The sequence below is a fragment of the Oryctolagus cuniculus genome, chromosome 6 (assembly GCF_964237555.1).
Source record: "Oryctolagus cuniculus chromosome 6, mOryCun1.1, whole genome shotgun sequence".
Taxonomy (NCBI): domain Eukaryota; kingdom Metazoa; phylum Chordata; class Mammalia; order Lagomorpha; family Leporidae; genus Oryctolagus; species Oryctolagus cuniculus.
In genome coordinates, this window is record NC_091437.1 from 28,255,568 (window position 1) to 28,277,476 (window position 21,909).

At 50.9% G+C, this 21,909-nt stretch overlaps 3 protein-coding genes across 9 annotated transcripts; 1 reads left to right on the plus strand and 2 right to left on the minus strand.

The window, feature by feature from the left end:
• Window positions 1-898: 898 nt before the first annotated feature.
• Window positions 899-19,991, plus strand: TMCO6 (transmembrane and coiled-coil domains 6). 7 transcript variants are annotated; one of them, XM_070076203.1, is made up of 12 exons: window positions 899-1,037; window positions 14,550-14,662; window positions 15,621-15,736; window positions 15,841-16,024; window positions 16,235-16,339; window positions 16,502-16,587; window positions 16,797-16,913; window positions 17,127-17,238; window positions 17,323-17,509; window positions 17,635-17,729; window positions 19,146-19,313; window positions 19,570-19,991. In XM_070076203.1, exons 4-12 carry the CDS (start codon window positions 15,854-15,856, stop codon window positions 19,681-19,683), a joined length of 1,155 nt encoding a protein of 384 aa, XP_069932304.1. In that variant the 5' UTR covers window positions 899-1,037; window positions 14,550-14,662; window positions 15,621-15,736; window positions 15,841-15,853; the 3' UTR covers window positions 19,684-19,991. The 7 variants fall into 7 exon arrangements, with proteins under 7 accessions (XP_069932304.1, XP_051700255.1, XP_069932305.1 ...); XM_051844295.2 differs by having other exon boundaries at window positions 901-1,047; XM_070076204.1 differs by having other exon boundaries at window positions 901-1,047; window positions 16,825-16,913.
• On the minus strand, window positions 9,520-10,858 carry CD14 (CD14 molecule). Its single transcript, NM_001082195.2, is given in 2 exon segments — window positions 9,520-10,751; window positions 10,840-10,858. Coding segments are annotated over 2 exon segments (1,116 nt in total). The 5' UTR covers window positions 10,843-10,858; the 3' UTR covers window positions 9,520-9,638.
• Window positions 19,992-20,055: 64 nt separating the features above from the next.
• On the minus strand, window positions 20,056-21,889 carry NDUFA2 (NADH:ubiquinone oxidoreductase subunit A2). Its single transcript, XM_002710254.5, has 3 exons — window positions 21,688-21,889; window positions 21,455-21,561; window positions 20,056-20,237 (listed from the first exon to the last, which is right to left on the minus strand). Exons 1-3 carry the CDS (start codon window positions 21,873-21,875, stop codon window positions 20,146-20,148), a joined length of 387 nt encoding a protein of 128 aa, XP_002710300.4. The 5' UTR covers window positions 21,876-21,889; the 3' UTR covers window positions 20,056-20,145.
• Window positions 21,890-21,909: the final 20 nt, after the last annotated feature.

Genomic DNA, 21,909 nt, shown 5'->3' on the forward strand with positions numbered 1-21,909 from the left:
AGAGAGAAAGGTCTTCCTTTTGCCGTTGGTTCACCTTCCAATGGCCGGCGCGGCCGGTGCGCTGCGGCCAGCGCACCGCGCTGATCCAAAGGCAGGAACCAAGTGCTTCTCCTGGTCTCCCATGGGGTGCAGGGCCCAAGCATTTGGGCCATCCTCCACTGCACTCCCGGGCCACAGCAGAGAGCTGGCCTGGAAGAGGGGAAACCGGGACAGAATCTGGTGCCCCGACCGGGACTAGAACCCGGTGTGCCGGCGCCACAAGGCGGAGGATTAGCCTAGTGAGCCACAGCGCCGGCCAGAACTCAGTCTTAATCTCCCACATAAGTAGCATAGACCCATGTGGTTTGAGCCATCATTTGTGCCTTCCTGGGTGTGCATTAGCAGGAGGCTGGAAGTGGAAGTGGAATTCAAAGTGGCAGCTTGACTGCGGTACAGAAGGCCCACCCCACACTTCTGGTGTATATTGAATATTGCTGCTACAAGCTTTGTATACAAGCTTTTGTGTAGACATAGGTTCTTATTTCTCTTGGATATACTAGTGGAATTGCTGAGTTGTATGATAACTGTTTAATATGTTCTTATTTATTTTTATTTTTTTGAAAGTCATAATGACAGAGAGATAGAAATCTACTTGTTGTTTCACTCCCTAAATAGTCACAATGGGCAGGATTGGGCCAGGCTGAAGCCAGGAGCCTGGAATATCATCTGGGTCTCCTGAGTGAATGGCAGAGGTCCAAGTACTTGGGCCATCCTCACTGCTTTGCCAGGTGTATCAGTAAGGAGCCAAAATGGAAATAGAGCAGCCAGGGCTCCAACTCATACTCCAGTATGACATGCAAGTAGCTGCTTAACCCGCTGCACCACGACATTGGCCCCAATGTTCTCTCTTTTTTTTTAAAGGAAGCCAGGAGCCCAGAACTCAATCTAGATCTTCCATGTGGGTGGCAAGAACTCCACTACTTGAGGCTTCACCTGCTGCCTCCCAAAGTGTGTGTCAGCAGGATGCTGAAATCAGGAGAGCTGGGACTCAAATCCAGGTACTCTGAGGTGGGTGTGGTCGCCCAGCATGCCATCTTAACTGCTATGCCAAATGCCTGCCGCTGAATAAATTTTTATGAACTGAAGTAAGGATCCAAGATCACGCATCTGCATGTGAATATCCAGGTGTTCCCAAGCCGTTAGTTGAAAATATTAGTATTCTTATTGAAACATTCTTGTTAAAATCAGTTGTCTAGAAACACACAGCTTTATTTCTGAACTCTCACTTCTACTCCATTGGTCTCTGTTGTTGCAGTTGATTTCTTTTCTGAGATGATTCGTTCTGGGGGGGGGGGGCAAGAGGCGTGGAGTCACCACACAAACACTCTGTGTTTATCCTTATGCTAGTACCACCCTGTTGTGATTACCATTGTTTCACAACACATTTTGAAATAAGGATGTGTGAATCTCCCAACTTTGTTCTTTCGCAAGAAGTTTTTTGTGTATTTTGTGTCTGCTGAAATTCCGTAGGAACTTTAAGATGAAGTTGTCAATTTATACAAAGAAGTCAACTTAGAGTCTTGTAAGAATTTCATTGTAGATGAATGAACAGAGAATTACCATCTTAACAATATTAAGATACATGAGCACAGAATATTATTCCATTTACTTTTCAGTTCCTTTCAACAATATTTTGTAATTTTAGGAATGTAAGTTTTTTTTAAAAAAAAAAAGATATATTCACTGATTTATTTGAAAAGCACATTGTCAGAGAGAGAGAGAGAGAGAGATAGAGAGACACCAAGAGAGATCTTCCATCCACTGGTTCACTCCCCAGGTGGCTGCAACAGCCAGGCTGGGCCAGGCTGAAGACAGGAACTGAGAACTCCAATGTGACATTCCCATGTGGAGTCTCCCAGAGTCTCCCACATGGGTGGCAGGGACCCAGAGAGTTGAACCATCATCTATTGCTTTTCCAGGCACATTATCAGGGAGCTGAGTTGCAAGCGGAGCAGTTGGGACTGAAACTGGCACTCCAGCATGGGATGCCAGTGACACAAGCAGTGGCTTAATCTGCTTCATCTGCTTCATTACAACGCTGGCCCCAAGAATGTTAGTTTTTTTCACCTTTTGTTGTCTTTAAAAGTATTTCATTCTGGGGCCAGCATTGTGGTATGTGAAGCTTAGGTGCTGCCCACAACACAGGCATCCCATATGAGTGCTAGTTGGAGTCTCAGCTGCTCTGCTTATGATTCAGTTTCCTGCTAATGTGCCTGGGAAGGCAGCAGAGGATAGCTCAAATGCTTGGGCCCCTGCTACCCATGTAGGAAACTCATACGGAGCTCTGGACTCTTGGTTTTGTTCTGGTCCAGCCCCAGCTTTTGAGCCCATTAGGGCAATGAATCAGCAGATGGAAGGTTGATTTCTTTCTGTCTGTCTCTGCCTTTCAAATACATAAATGAATATTTATTTTTAAAATATTTCATTCTTTTGCTCCTACTATAGATGATTTTTTAATCTTTACAATGTTTATTGCAAGTGTATTTCCTTCTTCTTTTTTTTTTTTTTTGTTTAAATGTACCCCCCTGGTACTTTTTTTTATAAAGATTTATTTATGTTATTTGAAAGGCAGAGATACAGAGAAAGAAGAAGAGAGAGAGAGAGAAAGAGAGAGAGAGAAGGAAGAGAGATATCTTCCATCTGCTAGTTTACTCCCCAAATGGCTGCAATGACCAGGGCTGGACCAGGCCGAAGCCAGGAGCCAGGAACTTCTTCCAGGTCTCCCACATCGGCACAGGGGCCCAAGCACTTGGGCCATCTTCTGCTGCTTTCCCAGGTATATTAGCAGGAATCTGGATTGGAAGTGGAATACCCGGGACTCAACTCAGCACCTATATGGAATTATGGCACTGCAGGCAGAAGCTTAACCTTCAAGGCCACAGAGGTGGCCTTGCAAGTATATTTTCATACAATGGATTCTAGTATATTGATCCTATTTCTCACAATTTTGCCAGATGTGCTGACTAATTCTAATATATTTTAGTGATTCCGTAGGATTTGGTTTGCTGTATTTTGTTGAGGATTTTTGCATCCATATTTACAAGAGATACTGTTCTATAGTTTTCTTTCTTTGTAATGTCTTTTAAAAAAAAAGATTTACTTATTTATTGATTTGAAAGACAGAGTGACACAGAGAGAGTAGACAGAGATCTTCCCTTTGCTGGTTTACTCCCCAAATGGCTGCAACAACCACGGCTGGGCAAGCCAAAACCAAGAATTCCATTCAAGTCTCCCATGTGGGTGGCAAGAATCCGAGTACTTGGATCATCATCTGCTTCTTTCCCAGGTGCATGAGCAGGGAACTGGATCAGAAGTAGAAAAACAGGGATTCAAACCAGAACATTGATATGGAATGGCAGTGTCACAAAGTGATGGCTTAGCTCAGTGTGTTACAGTGCTGGCCCCTGTGATGTCTTTGTCAGGCACTCTTCTTTAACTTTACCACAATATTATATTTATCATATACAATATCTTACCTTTAAAAACTACCAGTTTAAAAATTATGCACAAGGATTCAAGTTCGTGTTCATACTTCTTCCATTGCTCATGATTTAAATGGCCCATAAAGATCTCTCTATGATGTGGACAATAAGGGAGTTCTCAGCATTAGAAAGAGTGGCATGAGGTTGTGTTTGGAAAGAGAAGATGGGATGGAAGAGAGTAAAAAAAATTTTTTTTGAGAGCCCAACTGTTGACTTGGTGTGGAAGGAAAGAATTAGCGTGTGTTTGGTTTCAGATGACAACACTACCACCACCAAAAGAAGGAAAAGAAAAAAAAAAAGAGGAGGCTGGCGCCGCGGCTCACTAGGCTAATCCTCCGCCTAGCGGCGCCGGCACACCGGGTTCTAGTCCCGGTCGGGGCGCCGGATTCTGTCCCGGTTGCCCCTCTTCCAGGCCAGCCCTCTGCTGTGGCCAGGGAGTGCAGTGGAGGATGGCCCAGGTGTTTGGGCCCTGCACCCCATGGGAGACCAGGAAAAGCACCTGGCTCCTGGCTCCTGCCATCAGATCAGTGCGGTGCGCCGGCCGCAGTGCGCCGGCCACGGCGGCCATTGGAGGGTGAACCAACAGCAAAGGAAGACCTTTCTCTCTGTTTCTCTCTCTCACTGTCCACTCTGCCTGTCAAAAAAAAAAAAAAAAAAAAAAAAAAAAAAAGAGGAAGCTACAATGAAACTGATTTGGGCTCAGAAAAGGAAGTCCTATGACCACAGCATCCCACACTTTCAGCATAAAATCTATCACACTGCACCAGACATCTGACCACAAAGTGCCACGTGGAAATAGAGCCCTTGCTTCCTAGTCCATCTGCCTCTCCTTGCCTCACTTCCTTCCTTCTGTAGGGTACGTTACTCAGCCTTGCTTTATCAGCAAAATTTGCTCAATCTTTGGGCTGCACTTGGGGTGCTCTGAACCCCCATACTGACCTTGGATGAATAAATCCTATCTCTAGGTTGGGATCTCTATCCGTTGGTATATACATCTTTGTTCGAGCATCACACTATTTTGATTATGTAATTTTATAGTAAATTTTGAAATCTGGAAGTTTGAGTACACCAGCTTTGTTCTTTTTCAAGATTCCCTAAATAATCCTTGATTTTTGTATCTGTTTCCTCAAAAAACTGTAGTAAAATGTGCGGATTGGCACTTGTGCTTGGCCATGGTCTGAGTAGCACCCATTTCTGAGGCCCTATGTGACCTGGCTCTGCTACCCCGCTGGCCTTATCCCCTCTCCTTCCTCTCCCCCTGCCCCACCTTTGGTTGCTCTGTTACAGCCTCACCGTCCTCCTCAGTATTTACTGTCACATCCCAAAGATGTCAAGATTTTTGAATTTGCTGTTACTTCTGCCTGAAGTGCTATGCTCCATACACCCCTAACCTCTCTTTCCCAACTCCCACGTCTCTGTTTAAATATTCCTATCAGAGAGGCAGTCCATGATAATCCTATATAATGATATCTGCTCCCTTTCTCTGTTTCATTTGTCTTCACGGCACAATCAGGTGTGTCACCACCACCCTCAGCTCAGGCTGTGTGACTTAAACAATAGTTTATTTTCTCACAGTTCTGGAAGCTAGAAGTCTGAGACCAAGGTGCCAGTGTGGTTGGGTTCTGGTTTCTCTTCTGGACTGATACATGATCCCCTTCTCACTGAGTCCTCACGTGGCCTTGTGTGTGTGTGTGTGTGTGTGTGTGTGGAGAGGGGGAGGGAGAGAGCATGTGTGAGTTCTCTGATTTCCTATCAGGATACTAATTCTATTGGATCAGGGCCCTACCTCCCGCACCCCTTTTTTTTTCCTTTGAGAGACAATGAGCTCCCACTGACTGATTCACTCCTCAAATGCCCACAACAGTCAATGCTAGGATCAGAACCAGGAGCCTGGGGGCTGGTGTTGTGGCATAGCGGGTAAAGCCACTGCCTGGGACACCAACATCCAATATTTACATCAGTTGGAGTCCCAGCCGCTCTACTTCTGATCCAGCTCCCTGAACCCACAATGGGAAATCTGGGAGAGGCTCCTGACTGCTGGCTTTTGCCTGGCACAGCCCTAGCTGTTGCACCCATTTGGGGGAGTGAGCCAACAGATGGAAGATTTCTCTCTCTTTCTTCCTTTCTCTGTATAACTCTGACTTTCAAATAAATTAAAAAACCAGGAACACCATCCAGGTCTCCCATGTAGGTGGCAGAAACCCAATCATTTGAACCAACACCACAACCTCCCTGGGTCTGCATTGCCAGGAAGTTGGAGTCAAGAGCCAGAACTGGAAATTGAACCCAGGTACTCCAATGTGGGATTCATTTTATTTTATTTAAACAGGTCTCTGTTTTTTTTTTTTCGAGGATTTTATTTAATTTTTTAATTTTTTATTTATACTTTTATTGGTGGGGGAAATCTGACAGGCTGGAGGGAAAGGGCAAAGAAGAGAGACAGAGGGGATTGGGCTGGTGCTGTGGCATAGTAGCTAAAACCACTGCCTTCAGTGCCGGCATCCCATATGGGCACCAGTTTGAGTCCTGGCTGCTCTACTTCATAGCTTTCTGCTATGGCCTGAGAAAGCAGTAGAAGATGGCTCAAGTCCTTGGGCCCTTGCACCCGTGTGGGAAGACCTGGAGGAAGCTCCTGGCTCCTGGCTTGAGATCGGTACACCTTCAGCTGTTGCAGGCACTTGGGGAGTGAACCAGCAAATGGAAGATATCTCTCTCTCTCTCTCTCTTTCTCTGCCTCTCTTTCTCTCTGAGTGTAACTCTAACTTTCAAATAAATAAATAAATCTTTAAAAAGAGAGACAGACAGACAGAGGGGGATTGAGAGAGAGAGATCAACAGAGATATAGAGAGGGTGAAGAAAAAAGAGAGTTCAGGAGGGATAAGGAGAGGGGGAGAAACGGGGATGAGGAGAGAGACGGAGAGAACCAAAGAATTTTATTTATTTATTTGAGAGGTGGAGTTAACAGAGAGAGGGAGAGACAGAGAAAGAGAGAGGTCTTCCATCAGCTGCTTCAGTCCCCAAATGGCTGCAATTGCCAGAGATGAGCAGATCTGAAGCCAGGAGCCTGAAGCCTCTTCCAGTCTCCCACTCGGGTGCATGGGTCCAAGCGCTTAGGCCATCTTCTACTGCTTTCCCAGGCCATAGTAGAGAGCTGGATTGGAAGAGGAGCAACCAGGACTAGAACTGCCACTCATATGGGATGCTGGTGCTGCAGGCAGAGGCTTAGCCCACTGCGCCACAGTGCTGGCCCCCTGTGGGATGCATCTTAACTTCCAGGCCAAACACCCACCCCAGGGCCCTACTTTTATGACTTCTTTTAACATAAGTCACTTCCTCAGAGGCTCTGTCTCCAAATACCGCTGTGCTGTTGGTTGGGACCTCAACATATGAATTTTCGGGGGACACAAACATTCAGTCCATAACATACATCATCCAGTTAGAACCTGAACTCCATATGAACAGAATTCCTGCTTTATTCCTGCTACATTCCCAAGGTGTAGCACAGTGCCTGACACACAGTAAGCATTGAATGCATCAGTGTTTCTAGCTCCCAGCACTGTGATCTCCAGCAACACCTAACCAGGTCAGCTTCCCGGGTCTGGCCGTCTACTCTCAGGCTTCCAAGCCTTTGAATGTGCTGCATGTTTTTTCCTGGGATGTCTTTCCTAGGCAAACAGGTGCTATTCATGGCTCAAGACCCAGATTAAAAATTTCATCTTCTGGGGCCAGCGCTGTGGTGTCACAGGTAAAGCCACTGCCTGCAGTGCTGGCATCCCAAATGGGTACTGGTTGGAGTCCTGGCTGCTCCACTTCCGATCCAACTCTCTGTTATGGCCTGGGAAAGCAGTAGAAGATGTCCTAAGTCCTTGGGCCCCTGAATCCACGTGGAAGACCTGGAAGAAGCTGCAGGTTCCTGGCTTCGGATAAGCCCAACTCTGACCATTGCGGCCATCTGGGGAGTGAACCAGTGAATGGAAGATCTCTCTGCCTCTGCCTCTATGACTCTGCCTTTCAAATAAATAAATAAATGTTTTTTTTTTTTAAAGTTTCATCTTCTGCAAAAGTTTTTCATACGACTACCTCCCCTTATATAGAGTTAATTCCTTCGTTTCAGTGAATCACGACTATTTTTTGTGTGTCTTCGTATGTTACTGGATTGAGAGTTCCTGAGGACATATGTGTTTCTGTCTCCGTATACCAGGCTCTAACACAGGGTCCCTGGTGGAGCGGAAGTCCTGTAACTGATGAAGTGCGATCAGAACAATTAAAAGGCGAGGCGCCCCGAGCTGACTGATTTTCTGTTGCCAGAAATTTCTTAACAGGCTGGCTGAAGGTCTGCTGGGGACACTCCAGTGGGGTGTCCAGCTAATTCTGTGATCTTCCACTATTCTTTGAGTCTCATTCTGGTGGCCTCTGTAACTCTCCCATCAATGTTAATTTCCACCCCATCCACTCCCCATTCCCCATTCCTACCTGTTGGGCTATGGATGCAGGTCAGAGGCAAGCAGGAGCTCTGGGCTTCTATGCATTCTCTCACCCCTCTCTCCGGTCCCGAGTGAGGCAAGTGTGTAGCTTTCTGCTGTATTTGCCCCCTCATTGTAATGAAGAAGGAATTCAGAAGGAACAGCATTCTCAATGCTTGATATCCTGGGTCTCTGTGTTAATGTGGTGCAGGGGGCACATCCTGCTTAAGCTGAAGTTGTCTGAGATGTCCTATTTGCAAGTCAAAGTCAAGCCTGAAAGGGTTATCCACATATGTACTAAGTCAGGATCTGTCAGGTGGTGGGGCACAAATAGTTAACACCAAATCTGGTAAAATTCACTGTGTCAGCAATCACTTTTACAAGCTCCCCACCTGGGACATTCCAAACCACCTGAACAATGAATTATAAATGAATAGCTTTGGTCAGCAGTTACTGATAAGTTTTCCTGCATGTCCTGTTCTCCCTCACCCATCACAGTCTATGGTGACAGTAGCTTAAAAGTACCCTCCACATGTTTCCATGGGAGGGCTGATGTCTTACTTCAGACCCCCTGCCCGCTGTCCATGTGGGCTGAAATCCTATTCCAGACCTCACCTTGCTATTCTTTCTGCAATAAAAATGTTTTCTGCCTTGACCAGTAGTCTGTGAGCCTTCTTTGAACCCATATCCTAAACCTAACATTAAAGAGAATGGAAGCGTTCCAGGCTTCTGCATTAGCAGGAACCTGGCTAGGAAGCTGGGACTTAAACAGCACTCCTGACATGGGATGTGGACAAGTGCTAGGTTCCTGCCACCCATCTGAGAGACTTGTGTTGAGTTCTGGGCTCTTGACTTCCACCTGGGTTGGCCCCAGCTGTTGCCAGCAGTTGAGGGGTAAACAAGCAGATGCCTTTCAAATAAAATGAAAATAAACAAAAATGTTGAAAAGGAATGGAAGATCTGGGTTCAGAGATAGACTGCATCTCACATCTGCTTCCTGTACCAAATTTCCCATCATGTAGGAGCAATAACACCGTGAGTCTGCACCTGTGGGTGCAGAGGGGATTTGCACTTCTGGAGAGGACGCTTATGTAGAACAGGAGGCCCCCCTTTCCTGGGGTGGGGGTGTGGCGAGGAGAGGGAGAGGCAGAGGGGGCTAAGGGGTGAGAGAGGGGAAGAAAACAGTTGGTTATGGGTTTTATTGCCTTTGAAAGGGAACTGCTGGCTCCTGGACAGTACATAGAAGAAACTGTGTATCTTCCAAGATAGGTTTACCATTCAAACATCATTTTCTCAGGCGCCAGTAAACCTCTGGGAAAGCCCTGACCACACAGCTGGGTATTTCTCCCATGCAGCCCAGCCCTAGCCAGAGTACATGCCCCAATCCTCTGCACCTGCACTCCTTTTGGAAGGCTGGTCGGTTTTCTAGGGAGTTAGGATGAAGAAAGTGTAAGTATGATTAATTCCTCCGATTGGAACTATGTCCAGCACATAACAAACACCAGTAAAGTTCTGTTGAGTGAATGACACGGATCCATTTTTTAAGATTTTAATAAAGTGGGAAGCGGGGTGGGTTGGTCCAGAAGTCCTGAACGTGCTAACCAGGCTCCTCTGAAACCAGGGCAATCGGAACCCAGTCATTCTTTGCTAGTCCTTAGATAAAGCCCCGTGCTCCTTGGAGCAGCGCCAAGGTTCCAGACATCCCCATCGCCAGGGGCGAAGGCGGACATGCTGGGAACACGCCGGAGTTCGTCAGATCCTCTTGGAGTTTGGAGGCTCCAGGGACCAGGAACGGATTTCCGTCCAGTGATAGGTTAACCACCTTGGGGAGCTCGCCCGGCTGCGGGGCCCTATTCAGCTTGTTGCAGCTGAGATCCAGCACATTGAGCTTGGCAGGCAGTCCCTTAGGCACCTGCTGCAGTCCAGTAAATGATAGATTGAGGGAGTTTAGCGCGCTGGGCCAGATGCACCCTTGAGTGTCGGCGCGCAGCGAGTTGTGGCTGAGGTCTAGGTGATGGGGCTGCACACCAGCCTCAGCAAGCGCGGCGCACACGCCCTGGAGCGTCTTCATTCCCGCGTTCCGTAGCGCTAAGTCCTGGAGGGCCGGGAACTTGTGGGGACAGAGAGCAGCAACCAGCCCGCGCTCGCCCAGCCCAGGATTTTCAGATAGGTCTAGGGTGGTGAGGGCGGAGAAGGTGCGGACCTGTTCGCAGGAAAAGGCAAGCGTGTGTGCTTGGGCAATGTTCAGTACCTGGAGGCCGGGCTTGAGCCACTGCTGCAGTTCGGAGAGCCAGGCGCCCCCTTTCGGCCACGACACGTTGCGGAGGCTCAAGGTGGAAAGCGCAGGTCCGGTGGCTTCTAGGGGCGGCGGCGACGCGGTGCCAGTTACCTCTATGTCCTCGAGTGCCAGCTCCTTGAGGCGGGAGTACCCGAGCACGCGTAGGACGCCCAGCAGCAGCGGAGCAGGAACCTGGACGGCTCCCACGGTGAGCCGCCGCACGCGCAGAGCCTTGACTACGTCAGCATAGCGCCGCTGGTCGGTGTAGAGGTCGGCTTGCCGCAGGAACTGCTCCAGGCTGTGCCCACCGCCCCACATCTCCACCTGGACGGCAGGCATGCATTGTAAGGCGCTGGACCAGTCGGGCTGCGGATCCGAGAAGTTGCAGACACAGCGGATGTCGTCGTCGTCTAGCTCGCAGGGCTCTGGCGTGTCCGTAGAGGCGCGCAGCAGAGGCAGGAGCAGCAGCAACAAGCAGGGCACGGGCTCCTGGGAGAGACAGCAGAGGTCAGGGAGGCCCCAGCCGGTCCCTGGGGTCTCCAGGGGATCTTGCTGGGTCCCGAGACTGCCCACTCACCATAATTGATGGATCCTCAGGACCTCTGCAGCCCAAGTCTCTGGGAAGGGCTTTGGCGTGCTCGGTTACAGTTGCGCTCTCCGGCTTCCAGGCCCCACACACCGATCTGTCCCAACTGTTGGCAGCCTCTGAGAGTTTACGTAATCCGGAGATGTCACCCTGTTCCCTCTTCTGTGAACCCTGGTTGCTTCCCTGCCCCACCCCCCACTTCCCTTCTGGGAAATATTGCCATGAAGGATGTTGATGTTGCAGGGAGAGGAGGTGGGGGCTCCATCAGTGCCCTGATGACGCAGGTGCACCACCTCGCCTGGTGCGTGTGGGCAGAGGGCGTTCCCCAGTGTGGTAGGCCGGGACTCTGCCCCCCTCCTGCCTGTGTCCCGGCGACTCAGCCCGATTCATTCATTTCCTTCAACTTTTTCCTGTCTTGGTGACTATTAACCTTCCGCCACCCAAATGTAAGCTGCTGAATCTGCTCAGCTGGTAACTGGATGTTTTGTGAAACACTCTGTGAACTTCATCTATGGACTCCGAGGGGTAGAATTGGTTCAAGAGAAGGCAGTGAGTCTGAAAACAACTCCCCTTCCTGTTTTTGCTTATGCGTTCCTTGGTTCAGTAAGTAACTTTCTGAAAAGTAGAGGTGTGTAACAGGCACATTGGCCAAATCACTGGATCACTTCAAGTATCCAAAAAAATCACTGGATCACTTCAAGTATCCGTTTCCTGTCCTGAAATTATGAAGCAAGGTTCTCTTTTCCTGATTGAGAAACATGAAATGCTTTGATGACTTTGGAACTGGGCCAGCTGCTTTATTTTTTCCTGCAGGCTTGAATCCAACCTGGGGCCAAAAACATTCCTGGGCATTGATAAAAGCTGTTTAGCTTGTTCCTCAACTAACTAACTAACTAACTAACCCCTGCTCCGAGCCAAATTCCTTAAACCCTCATAGAAACTCCACGTTCTGACCCTCCTTGTTGCAGATGTACATAGGTAGTATGTCTTCCTAACTTTCTCTCCAAGTTTGTTTTGAGGATACTGAAGCACATTTTAAAGATTTGTTTATTTGAGGCCGGCACCGCGGCTCACTAGGCTAATCCTCCGCCTTGCGGCGCCGGCACACCGGGTTCTAGTCCTGGTCGGGGTGCCGGATTGTGTCCCGGTTGCCCCTCTTCCAGGCCAGCTCTCTGCTGTGGCCAGGGAGTGCAGTGGAGGATGGCCCAAGTGCTTGGGCCCTGCATCCCATGGGAGACCAGGGTAAGTACCTGGCTCCTGCCATCGGATCAGCGCGGTGCGCCGGCCGCAGCACGCCAGCTGCGGCGGCCATTGGAGGGTGAACCAACGGCAAAAGGAAGACCTTTCTCTCTGTTTCTCTCTCTCTCTCACTGTCCACTCTGCCTGTCCAAAAAAAATTTTTTTTGTTTATTTGAAAGGCAGCATGACAGAGAGAGAGAGAGAGAGAGAGAGAGATCTTCCTTCTGTTTGTTCACTCTCGAAATGACTATTATAGCCAGATCTGGGCCAGGCTAAAGCAAGGAGTCAGGAATTTCACCCTGATCTCTCACACAGGCAGCTGGGGCCCAAGCTCATCCACTTCTTTCCCAGTGCATTAGCAGGGAGTGGTATCGGAGGCAGAGTAGCCATAATTCAAACTGGCACTCCAATATGGGATGCCAGCATTGCAAGTGGTGGCTTAACCCTCTGCGCCACAACAGTGGCTCCTGAAGCTCACTCTTCAAGTTTACCTAACAAATGCTTTGGACTCGTCACCCTGCTGCTTAGTGCTTGTTTCTTTAGAATCCCAACCAGCCCCATCTTAGAATGGTTTGGGACACCTTTGTCGTAGAGGCACTTCTTACCTCTGCTTTTGGGGTAAATGGTTGGTGGGTTTGACAAGGATCAAACAACTTCCAACATACATCTTGCTTTCTCCTGCATCTGCCCAGTACATTTCCTGTGTCCTAGATAGGAAGGGTTGGACCCACACTGAATGAGGATGAATTAGTACATCTCTCATTTCACCAAGAAAAAGCAGCTGTGTGGGAGAGGGGTGTTGGTGCTTCCCATTAACAAGTCTTCACAAGTCTATACCCCTAGACTTCTGGGGAAAGAGCTACACGGAACTCTTAAATTCCATTTCCCCTTTAATGGAGGAGGAGCTGCACATCTGGTTCTAAGCCAAACAAGCAGGCCTCAGAACACACTGCCCCCTGGGTGTCCTGTTGGGCATGTCCTGGTATCCTGAGCTATGCCCTGAGGCCAGCCCAGGTTACTGTGGCACCCTGGAGGACCAAGATATGACCATGGCCCGGAAGTCAACAGGCAGATGTGGAATTCCAGCTCTGCCTCTGACATTGCGAGGCTTGGGCAAGTTTCTGGGCTTCCTCCGTGTAAAATGGAGATATTAGTAGCACTTGTCTGTGAGTAAAGCTGCATCTGTTAAGGGGAGCCTTGAGTGTTCTTCTCAGAGCCTCCACATTCAGTGGACTGAGGTCACCGCGGCTCCTCGCCAAAGCGTATCACTCTGGGGGAGGCACTCTGGGCTGGCAGGTCCAAGCCGCTAGGGGAGATGCTGCTTCTGCAAAGATCCCGGATTCACACCTCAATTCAACAAATATATATGAAGGGTCAGGGTTGGGGTGAAGCCCTGGGAAGCAAACGTGACTAAGCCGCAGCTCCTGACGTGCTCCAGGCCGTGGAGGCAAACATGGATCCAGAAATGCAGTCCGCAGACAATAGGACTTTTGCAGAGAGAAACTCACACGGCTTCTGGACAGAGGCAGCCAGCACTGCAGAAGACAGTACATGCCTGGGACTGGCTTTCGCAGGGTTGACAGTATTGCCAGGCAGAAAGAACCTAGCCTTCTCGGTGACAGGCCGCTTGCGGAGCTTTCCCTTTCCCAGAACTTTGTAGGGGAGCGACCGCACCACATCAGCGGCTGATGCAACTCCAGCCTCGGTACCGTGTCTGCTCGCTGACCCTCGTCCACAACTTAGCAAGCTGCACATAAATAATGATGCTTTTCTCATTTTTCTCACTCGCAAAATGGGGGTAGACATTCAAGGACGCAGCGCGCGTCAGCTGCTAACGCCGGGCGCCGGCGGGGAGCCGCGTTATTCGCGAAATGGCATCGCGGCTCGTCCCGAAGCGCGTGTTGGGGGTGGGGAGGTTGTGTTTGCTGAGTGGACGGCGACAATGCCTGCCTGCGGCGGCCGGGTTCGCGGATGAGTTACTTTCATTCCCAGAACCGGTAAGGAGAGAAATCCGAAGCGTAGGGCTGGAAATTGAGACTCCTGCTCCCATGCGGGCTCCCGCAGGATCTCTCAGACTCCGGCCCTAGCCCCGCCCCCAACGTAGCCCCGCCCCCGTCGCGATCCGCCCCGCCCCCTCGTGCTCGCCCCGCCTCTCCGCTCGACTCTGCGGCTGCGCAGTTGCTGCTATTTCCTAAGCCGCCAGGCGGAGTCCCAGCCTTGGCGTTCCCTGCAAATATCTCGCAGCTTCGCCATGTGGAGGCGGCGGCAGGGCCGTCTCAGGCCGGTGGTCTGCGGGGTGGAGGAATTACGTTGCCGCCGGCGGGAGCGGGAGGCAGGTGCGGGCGGGCGAAGGAGCACAGGGGATGTGGCGGTCGGATAGGGTGAGGGGACTCCCGGCTCAGAGCAGCGGGCTCTGGGGCCTGGGCGTCCCTCCCACGCGCAGCCCGTTCTTTTGCCGCCAGAGCTGCGGAAGGCGCGGAGGGAGCAGCAGCTGATCAGCAAGAGGCTGCTGAGAGACGACGTCCCAGAGGAAGCCGGAGAGGGCTGTGCGGCCGCCGTCCTCGGGGAAGCCGAGGTGAGGCTGCGGGGCGGGCGCGCGGTGCAGTCCACGCCCCCTGACGCCAGACTCCTGCCGGTGCCTGAGGTCTGCCCCAGTCCAGAACGCGAGCCGCCTGACGCCTGCATCCGTCCAGTGGGTTAGGACCGAGCCTGTGACTTATCCTACCGCCTTGTCCCTCAGGCTCAGATCAATTCAGGTCCTAGCCATTAGAAGTCTGAAGTCTGGAGGTGGCCTCGCGGTCACAGCTGCCACCGCTCTTTGTGGATACCACAGCAGCCTCCTAAAAGGTCACCTCACATGGATGGCTGCCGCCCCCCATACGTCTTTTAAAAACAAATAGAGACCAAATTCCTGGGTGTGCCCCGCAAAGCCCAGCTTGTTCTAACCTCTGCCACACTCATCCCAGCCCCTTTCAGTAAACCGACCGCTTTCCTGCCTCAGGGCCTTTGCACTTGCCACATCTAAACTCCTTATTTGTCATCGTTGAAAACCCAGGTACCTGCACAGTATCTGGAATACGGCAGATAGTTAGTGCTTACTGACTGAGTAAACGAAAGGGTCTGTTCATTCAGTGAGCACTGGGCATGCCTTGTGTGTGTTGCCTGCATTTGCATGTGTAGTTTACAAACCAGCAGCACCACACGTTGGGATCGGCTGAGGCGTAGGTTTTGCCAGGTTGAGAGGTACAAATGTTTTCTTTGAAGTAACCCACTAAGAATGCAGGGTAGGTGTTGTTATTCCTGCTTTTCAGGTGAGAAAACTGAGGTGCAGGTCCCTGGTGGAGTAAATGGCAGGGCTGGTGTTGGATCCCAGTTCTGATCCTCTCCCTGACTGCTCGCTCCGTGAATTGGCACCTAGCAGCTGTGTTAGTGTCAAGGACAGCTTCCGGGATGGTGTGACACTGGAGGACGTGCAGGTGAAGCGGGCAGAGAGCGACCCAGGACTTGAATTCTCTCCCTGCCCTGCTCTCCAGGTGCAGCAGTTCCTGTGGCTAGCCCAGCGGGGGACAGAGGAGAAGGAGAGAGAGAAGGCTCTGGTCAGCCTCCGTCGAGGCTTGCAGCACCTTGAGACACAGCAAATCTTTATTCGGTCCGTGTGGGTGGTGTGAGTGGATGGCTGGGGCTCTGAGGGGACAGGAAAGGTGGCAGGGATGGACCCCAGGCTGAGCAGGGCTCTGGTGCTCACCCACACAGGCTGGAGGGCAGCATGCGGACCCTAGTCGGGCTGCTGACCGGCAGCCGGGCCCTGTTGCAGCTTGAGGCGGCTCGGTGCCTGCATGAGCTCTCTCACTCGGAGCAGTCCGCGGTGGCCGAGGCCTGCCTGCCGGCCACTTCCTACCTCCTCACCTACCTCTCCGGTCACAGCTCAGACTTCATAGTAAGCCCTGTCCCCTCCTACTTTGTTCTTGGCTTAGATTTAAACATTTTAGGCTTTTGGATCCAGTTTGAGTTGGCATGTGGCGGGGGCTGGGGTGCAGAAGAAAACCTGTTCCTCCCGATTCCCATAGCTGGGCATCCAGCTACTGTCTCCTCACCTTCTCGTAAGCCTCAAAGAGAGGGCTGCTGCACCCTCTGTCCCTCCTCTCAGGAGCTGTGTCTGTATACGCTGGGTAACCTGATCGTGGAAAGTGAGGCTGTGAGAAGGCAACTCCTGCCACAGGGCATCGTTCCGGCCTTGGCCACCTGCATCCAGGTGAGTGCCTTTCTCCCTTGACGACTTTTACTCCTCTCCTCTCCACTTCCCGCTTGCTGTGGTTAGGTAGTTGCAGCCTCTGCCTTTGCCCTGGGGCTGAGAGTTTCGGGAGACCTTATGATCCAGCTTCCAGAGTCAGATCCCTACTCTGTCTGCTTCCAGTCCCCACATGTGGCTGTGCTGGAAGCCCTTGGATACGCCTTGTCGCAGCTTCTGCAGGCTAAGGAAGCTCCAGAGAGGATCATTCCGTAAGTAAAGTTATGTCTCCAGATGTGTAGCCCAGAGTGGCCCACCCAGTAGCCCCTGGATGTCTGATGAAGTCTGACTCCCAGAGTTGCTGCCTGTTTCAGGTCCTTGTGTCTGGCTAGCAAGGGCTTTGGGTATGGGAACTTTCCCACTTGCTGTTAGGGTTTGGCATCTTTGTGGGTCCTGCTCATAGCTCTGCTTCTGCTGGCAGCTCTATCCTGGGTTCCACTCTCCCCCAGCACATGCTGCAGTTGTTGCAACCTGGTCCAAAGCTGAACCTTGGGGTCGCTGTGGAGTTTTCCTGGTGCCTTCACTACCTCATATGCAGGTAACACAGGGCAACTGGGAGAATGCTCGAGACCTTTCCCAGGGCTCCCTTCTGTGACACCTTGGTCTTTGAACTTCAGTTTCAGATATTGCTGTAGTCTGTTTTCATATCCATGTGCTGCTCTCTTTTGCCCACAAGATCCACAGCCATAGGCTGTTCCCCAGATTAAAGGTGGGACTGATTGGATGGTGACTGCTTCTTCCCGTTGCCTAGCCAGGTCAACAACGCCCTGCTTATCGCTCATGGGGCTCTCTCTACTCTGGGGCTGCTGCTGCTGGAGTTGGCTGGGGCTGTCCAGAGACCTGAGAATGCGGGACTGGAGCTGGTAGGTGAAAAGGGCAGGTCGGAGTCTGGGAAGATGTTGCTTTGTACTTCGCCCTTCCTCCCTCAACACTTACTGTCTTTGCAGCTGGCGTGTCCTGTGCTGCGGTGTCTAAGCAACCTGCTGACGGAGGCGGCAGCGGAGGCTGTGGCCGAGCACATGCAGCTCAGAGATGAGCGTGTTGTGGTGGCCTTGTTTGTCCTTCTGCAGTTCTTCTTCCAGAAACAGCCCGGCCTGCTTCCCGAGGGCCTCTGGCTCCTCAACAACCTCACTGGTACACACTGAACCTGCCCAGGCCTGGGCCTTGCTCACGACCTATGCTGAGGTGGGGCCGATTAGGGGAGGCAGTGGTTCAGGTCCCAGTTTCAGGGGCTTCACACCGACATTTTTCCCTTCCAGCCCACAGTCCTAGTTTCTGTACCTCCTTGCTCTCCCTGGATCTGATTGAGCCGCTCTTGCAGCTGTTGCCAGTATCTAATGTGGTGAGCGTACTGGTATGTATGGAGTCCAAGACGGAGAGCAGTCCTGAGCCCCCATATATACCCTTAGCTGAGCTGGCAGGTAGTATGGTGTGGCTTTAAGTTCAAACTGGTGTGAGCAAGTCTCTAAGCTGTGCATAACTAGTTACTATCCTTGGGCAGGTCAACTAGCCACCAGACGCTACAGCTACCTCATTTATAACAGAGTAATCCTATCTCAGAAGGCAGATATGGGGGTAACAGAACATGCACACATAACAGCTTAGCATGGAGCCTGGGCATATATATGGTCAGCACTGAATACAAAGGTACTCTGGTGAGTTTGTGGAAAGCGGCATTATAAGATAAGGCTGGGGTGGGCGTTTGGGCTAATGGTTAACGTGCCAGTGAGATGTGCATGTCCCATAGTGGAGTGCCTGGATTAAGTCCCAGCTCAGTTCCCAGTTTCACCTTCCTGCTAATGCATACCCTGGGAGGCACCAGGTGATGGTTCAAGTAGCTGGATTCCTGACACCTACATGGAAGAAGTGGTTTGGGTTCCCAGTTCCTGGCTTCAGCCTGGCCCAGCAACTGCTATGTAGTTATCTGGAGAGTAAGCTAGCAGTTGGGAGCTCTTTCTGCCTTTCAAATAAAGATTAAGAAAAAAAAATTGATAAGGGGCCAGCATTGTGATGTAGTGGAAAGTCACTACCTGTGACACTAGCATTCCGTAGGGTGGCACTCATGTTCTGGCTGCTTTAGTTATCATGCAGCTCCTTGATAACAGCCTGCGAAAAGCAGTTGAAGATGGCCCTAGTACTAGGGCCCTTGCCACCCACTCCTCAAAAGCTCCTGGCTCAGTCTTGGGTGTTGTGATCTATTGTGGAGTGAACCAGTGGATGGAAGACCTCTCTCTCTGACTTTAAAATAATAAATCTTTTATTTTGGGGCAAGTACTTGAAATCCATGTAGATTTTCCATGAAGTTTTTGAAAATTATTTATGTGCGTAGATTCAAAGTGTTTTTGCACTAAAACTAATTTTTTTAAAGATTTGTTTATTAGAAAGGCAGAGTTACAGATCTGTCTGCTGGTTTACTCGCCAAGTAGCTGCAATGGCCAGGGCTGGACCAGGCTGACGTCAGGAGTCAGGAGCTTCATCTGGATCTCCCATGTGGGTGCAGGGGCCCAAGAACTTGGGCCATCTTCTGCTGCTATCCCAGGCATATTAGCAGGAAGCTGGACTGGAAGTGGAACAGCTGGAACTCGAACTGTCACCCTCATAGGAGGCAGCCATCACAAGTAGTGGTGTAACCCACTGTGCTACATCACCAGCGCGCCACATTAACTTAGTTCCATTTCCCACAAACCTTCTGAAGCACCCTGGTATGTTTTAGCTGGCACTGACACTGCTGGCTTTCATCTTTGTGGGGACTGTTCATGTCTACCTGCAGGTGCTCACAGTCCTATGCAATGTTGCAGAGAAGGGTCCTGCTTACTGCCAGCGACTGTGGCCAGGGCCCCTGCTCCACTCTCTGGTGAACATACTGGCCTTCTCTGACACTGAAGTAGTAGGTCAGAGTTTGGAATTGCTGCACCTGCTGTTCCTGTATCAGCCAAAGGTAGTAGGCTCCTGGCCATGGTCCTCAGTTGCCCCGCCCTGAAGCTTCAGGGCTTACCATGGTCCCTTTCCTTTCCTGTCCTAACTGTAGTTGTTTCTCTGGGCTTGGCTAGTCTGTGTGGCCTCCACGGCAGAACCTTTAAACCACCTTTGGGATGTACCCTCCTCCAGGAAGTGGGCTAATCCACGAAGCTGTGGGAATCCAGTATCAGGGCACAGAAACCCAAGCACTGGATCCTTTTTTTCCCTGCCCACAGGCCACGGAAGCCTTTCTGCAGCAGTCAGGACTGCAGGCCCTGGAAAGGCATCGGGAGGAGGCCCAGCTTTGCGCTCGTGTCCACGCTCTCCAGCAGACGGCTCTTCACGGGTGACCTGGCTTCTCAGAGCCACCCTCGCCTCCCCAGCCCCACCAGCTTCTGTGCCCTTATTCTCTAAGAGAATTGGAGCCTTTGGGTGTTTCAGTTGATAACAAGGTTTTATGCTCTCTGTTCCCACACTGAACCTAAGCACAGACGACTGCATTTAGCTCCTCTTTGACCCAGCAGTGTGTATTCAGGAGGACCAGAGGGAGCTCAGTGTGGCTTATTTATTTTGGGGCCCTGGATTTCCCCCACCTTTATTTGCCTCAGCAGCTGATGGCTTTTGGTGAGAAACAATAAAGTTTTATTTTTATATTAAACTGTTTTGCCTTGGTTGCACAAAATGGGCTAGAGGGTCGAGAGAGGACAAGAACACTCTGAGCATTTCATAGCACAACTTTATACAGAACACGGTTTTCCATCCTGTACTCAGTCCAGTAGAGCCCAAGTTCTGGGGCTCTTCCTCTGGCAGTTTCAGGCCTTGCCACTTAGCACATTCTCCAGGGCTCTGGTTACCTGATCAGCACTGAAGTTGTTCAAAGAGACATTCTTCTCTTGGCCAAATGCTGTGTAGGGGAGATAGAGAAGTGGCTTGAAGAGTCAACTGTGCACAAGCATAAAAGTCTCTATCTTACGATCTTGTTAGGATGGGAAGAGTGGTAAAGGAACATGACCAAGGGAGAGTGGGTATGACTGGGATTAATCCAGTGGGTCCCAAACTCAGGAAGCCCAGTTTCAAATACAATCTTGGCTGATTCTGGGCAGCCACGATGAGACTGAAAGTGTTCCAGGGAGGCTTTAAAGGGACACTGTAGATGTTTATTTTTAACTACCATGAGCAGTGTACTGTGTAGGCCCAGCCTTGGCTGGGCACCCATTCTTCACTAGCATAATATACTAGTCTCTCTGTCTCTATACTGACTTTTGGAATGTGAACTTTTTTCCCTTCAATTATTAGTGCATGGCACACTACAGTAAGAACAAATCTGCCTCTCCCCCAGCACATGATATCCCTAGGGCGGGGTGGAGTTACAAGCTATGATTAAAATCCCACGATTCAGTTCACATAAATACTGCATAACTACTATGTATTAGGCAACATGCTAAGAAATTTCCAGATTGCAATAAACTAGAATGGGGTAATACGATAAGGGGCTGGAGCAATATAACATGGGCAGGGAATGTCTTTTTAAGGTGGTAATACATCCATCCAACCCAAATCACAACAACCTAACAAGGGGCCAGTCATGGAGACCTAGTGCGTTCCCGGAAAAAGGAACAAAGGTAACGCATCTACCACGTTCTATCCTAGCTGCAGAGCTTTAGCTGTGCTCTGGACAGTTCTGATTCGGTTTCCAATCTCTGCAATAAGAAAAAAATCCCCTCGTGATTAACGAACTAAAGTGAGCCTTAAGTTAGGTAGAAGCCACTCAGCACAGGGATGGATGGCATTACGCGTCCAACGTCACGGGGACGCTCACACCACTTGGAGCGGCACCGGCCACACGCAGTTGGGAAGGCCCTACACCGCTGAGCGTCTCCTATCTGAAGTCGGCTCTGAACCACAGAAATGACAGCTCCTGGTCCCCGCGCAGGCCTCGACCACGTCCAAGTGGATGTTGTCTAGGCTACAGAGCATCACATGAACCCTGCGAATTTCAATTCCCTCACTGGCAACAAGGTCAACAGCAAGGCCAGAGTCCAAATTCCTGTCTCTTCGCAGGTTTCTGCCTCACTCTGGGCGGCCCCTTCTCTTTTTTTACCCCCGGCATCCCGCGCTCACCGTAACGGGCCCACAGTTTGGGCTGCACGTCGGAGCATTCACGGATTAGGATGGGTAGGTCGGGGTTTGCCTTCTTCAGCTCCACGTAGCGTTTCTCGATGAAGTCCCTGTGGGGCCGGGAGAGCGCCGCGCGTGCTGTGGGCACAGTCCTGCCCAAACACTGGGAGGTCGAGGTCGTGACCCCGGCGTCCCGAAGCCCGCCCGCCTGCTTGCCTCACCACGCCACGCCTCACCTGACGCCCTGGCTCCCGGGCGAGCGCTGACATAAGTGGATGCGAATCTCACGCAGCCCCAGTTTTGCCCCGACCCCTCGGGTCGCTGCGGCTGCCGCCATCTCCGCTGCTACTGAAGACCCCCAAGGCAGGTACTTCCGGCCAAGTTCTCTAGTCGGACCAATAGCGGACTCCCCAACCTCCGCCATCGATTGGGCGATGTAGAGGGCGGGGTAAAGGTTT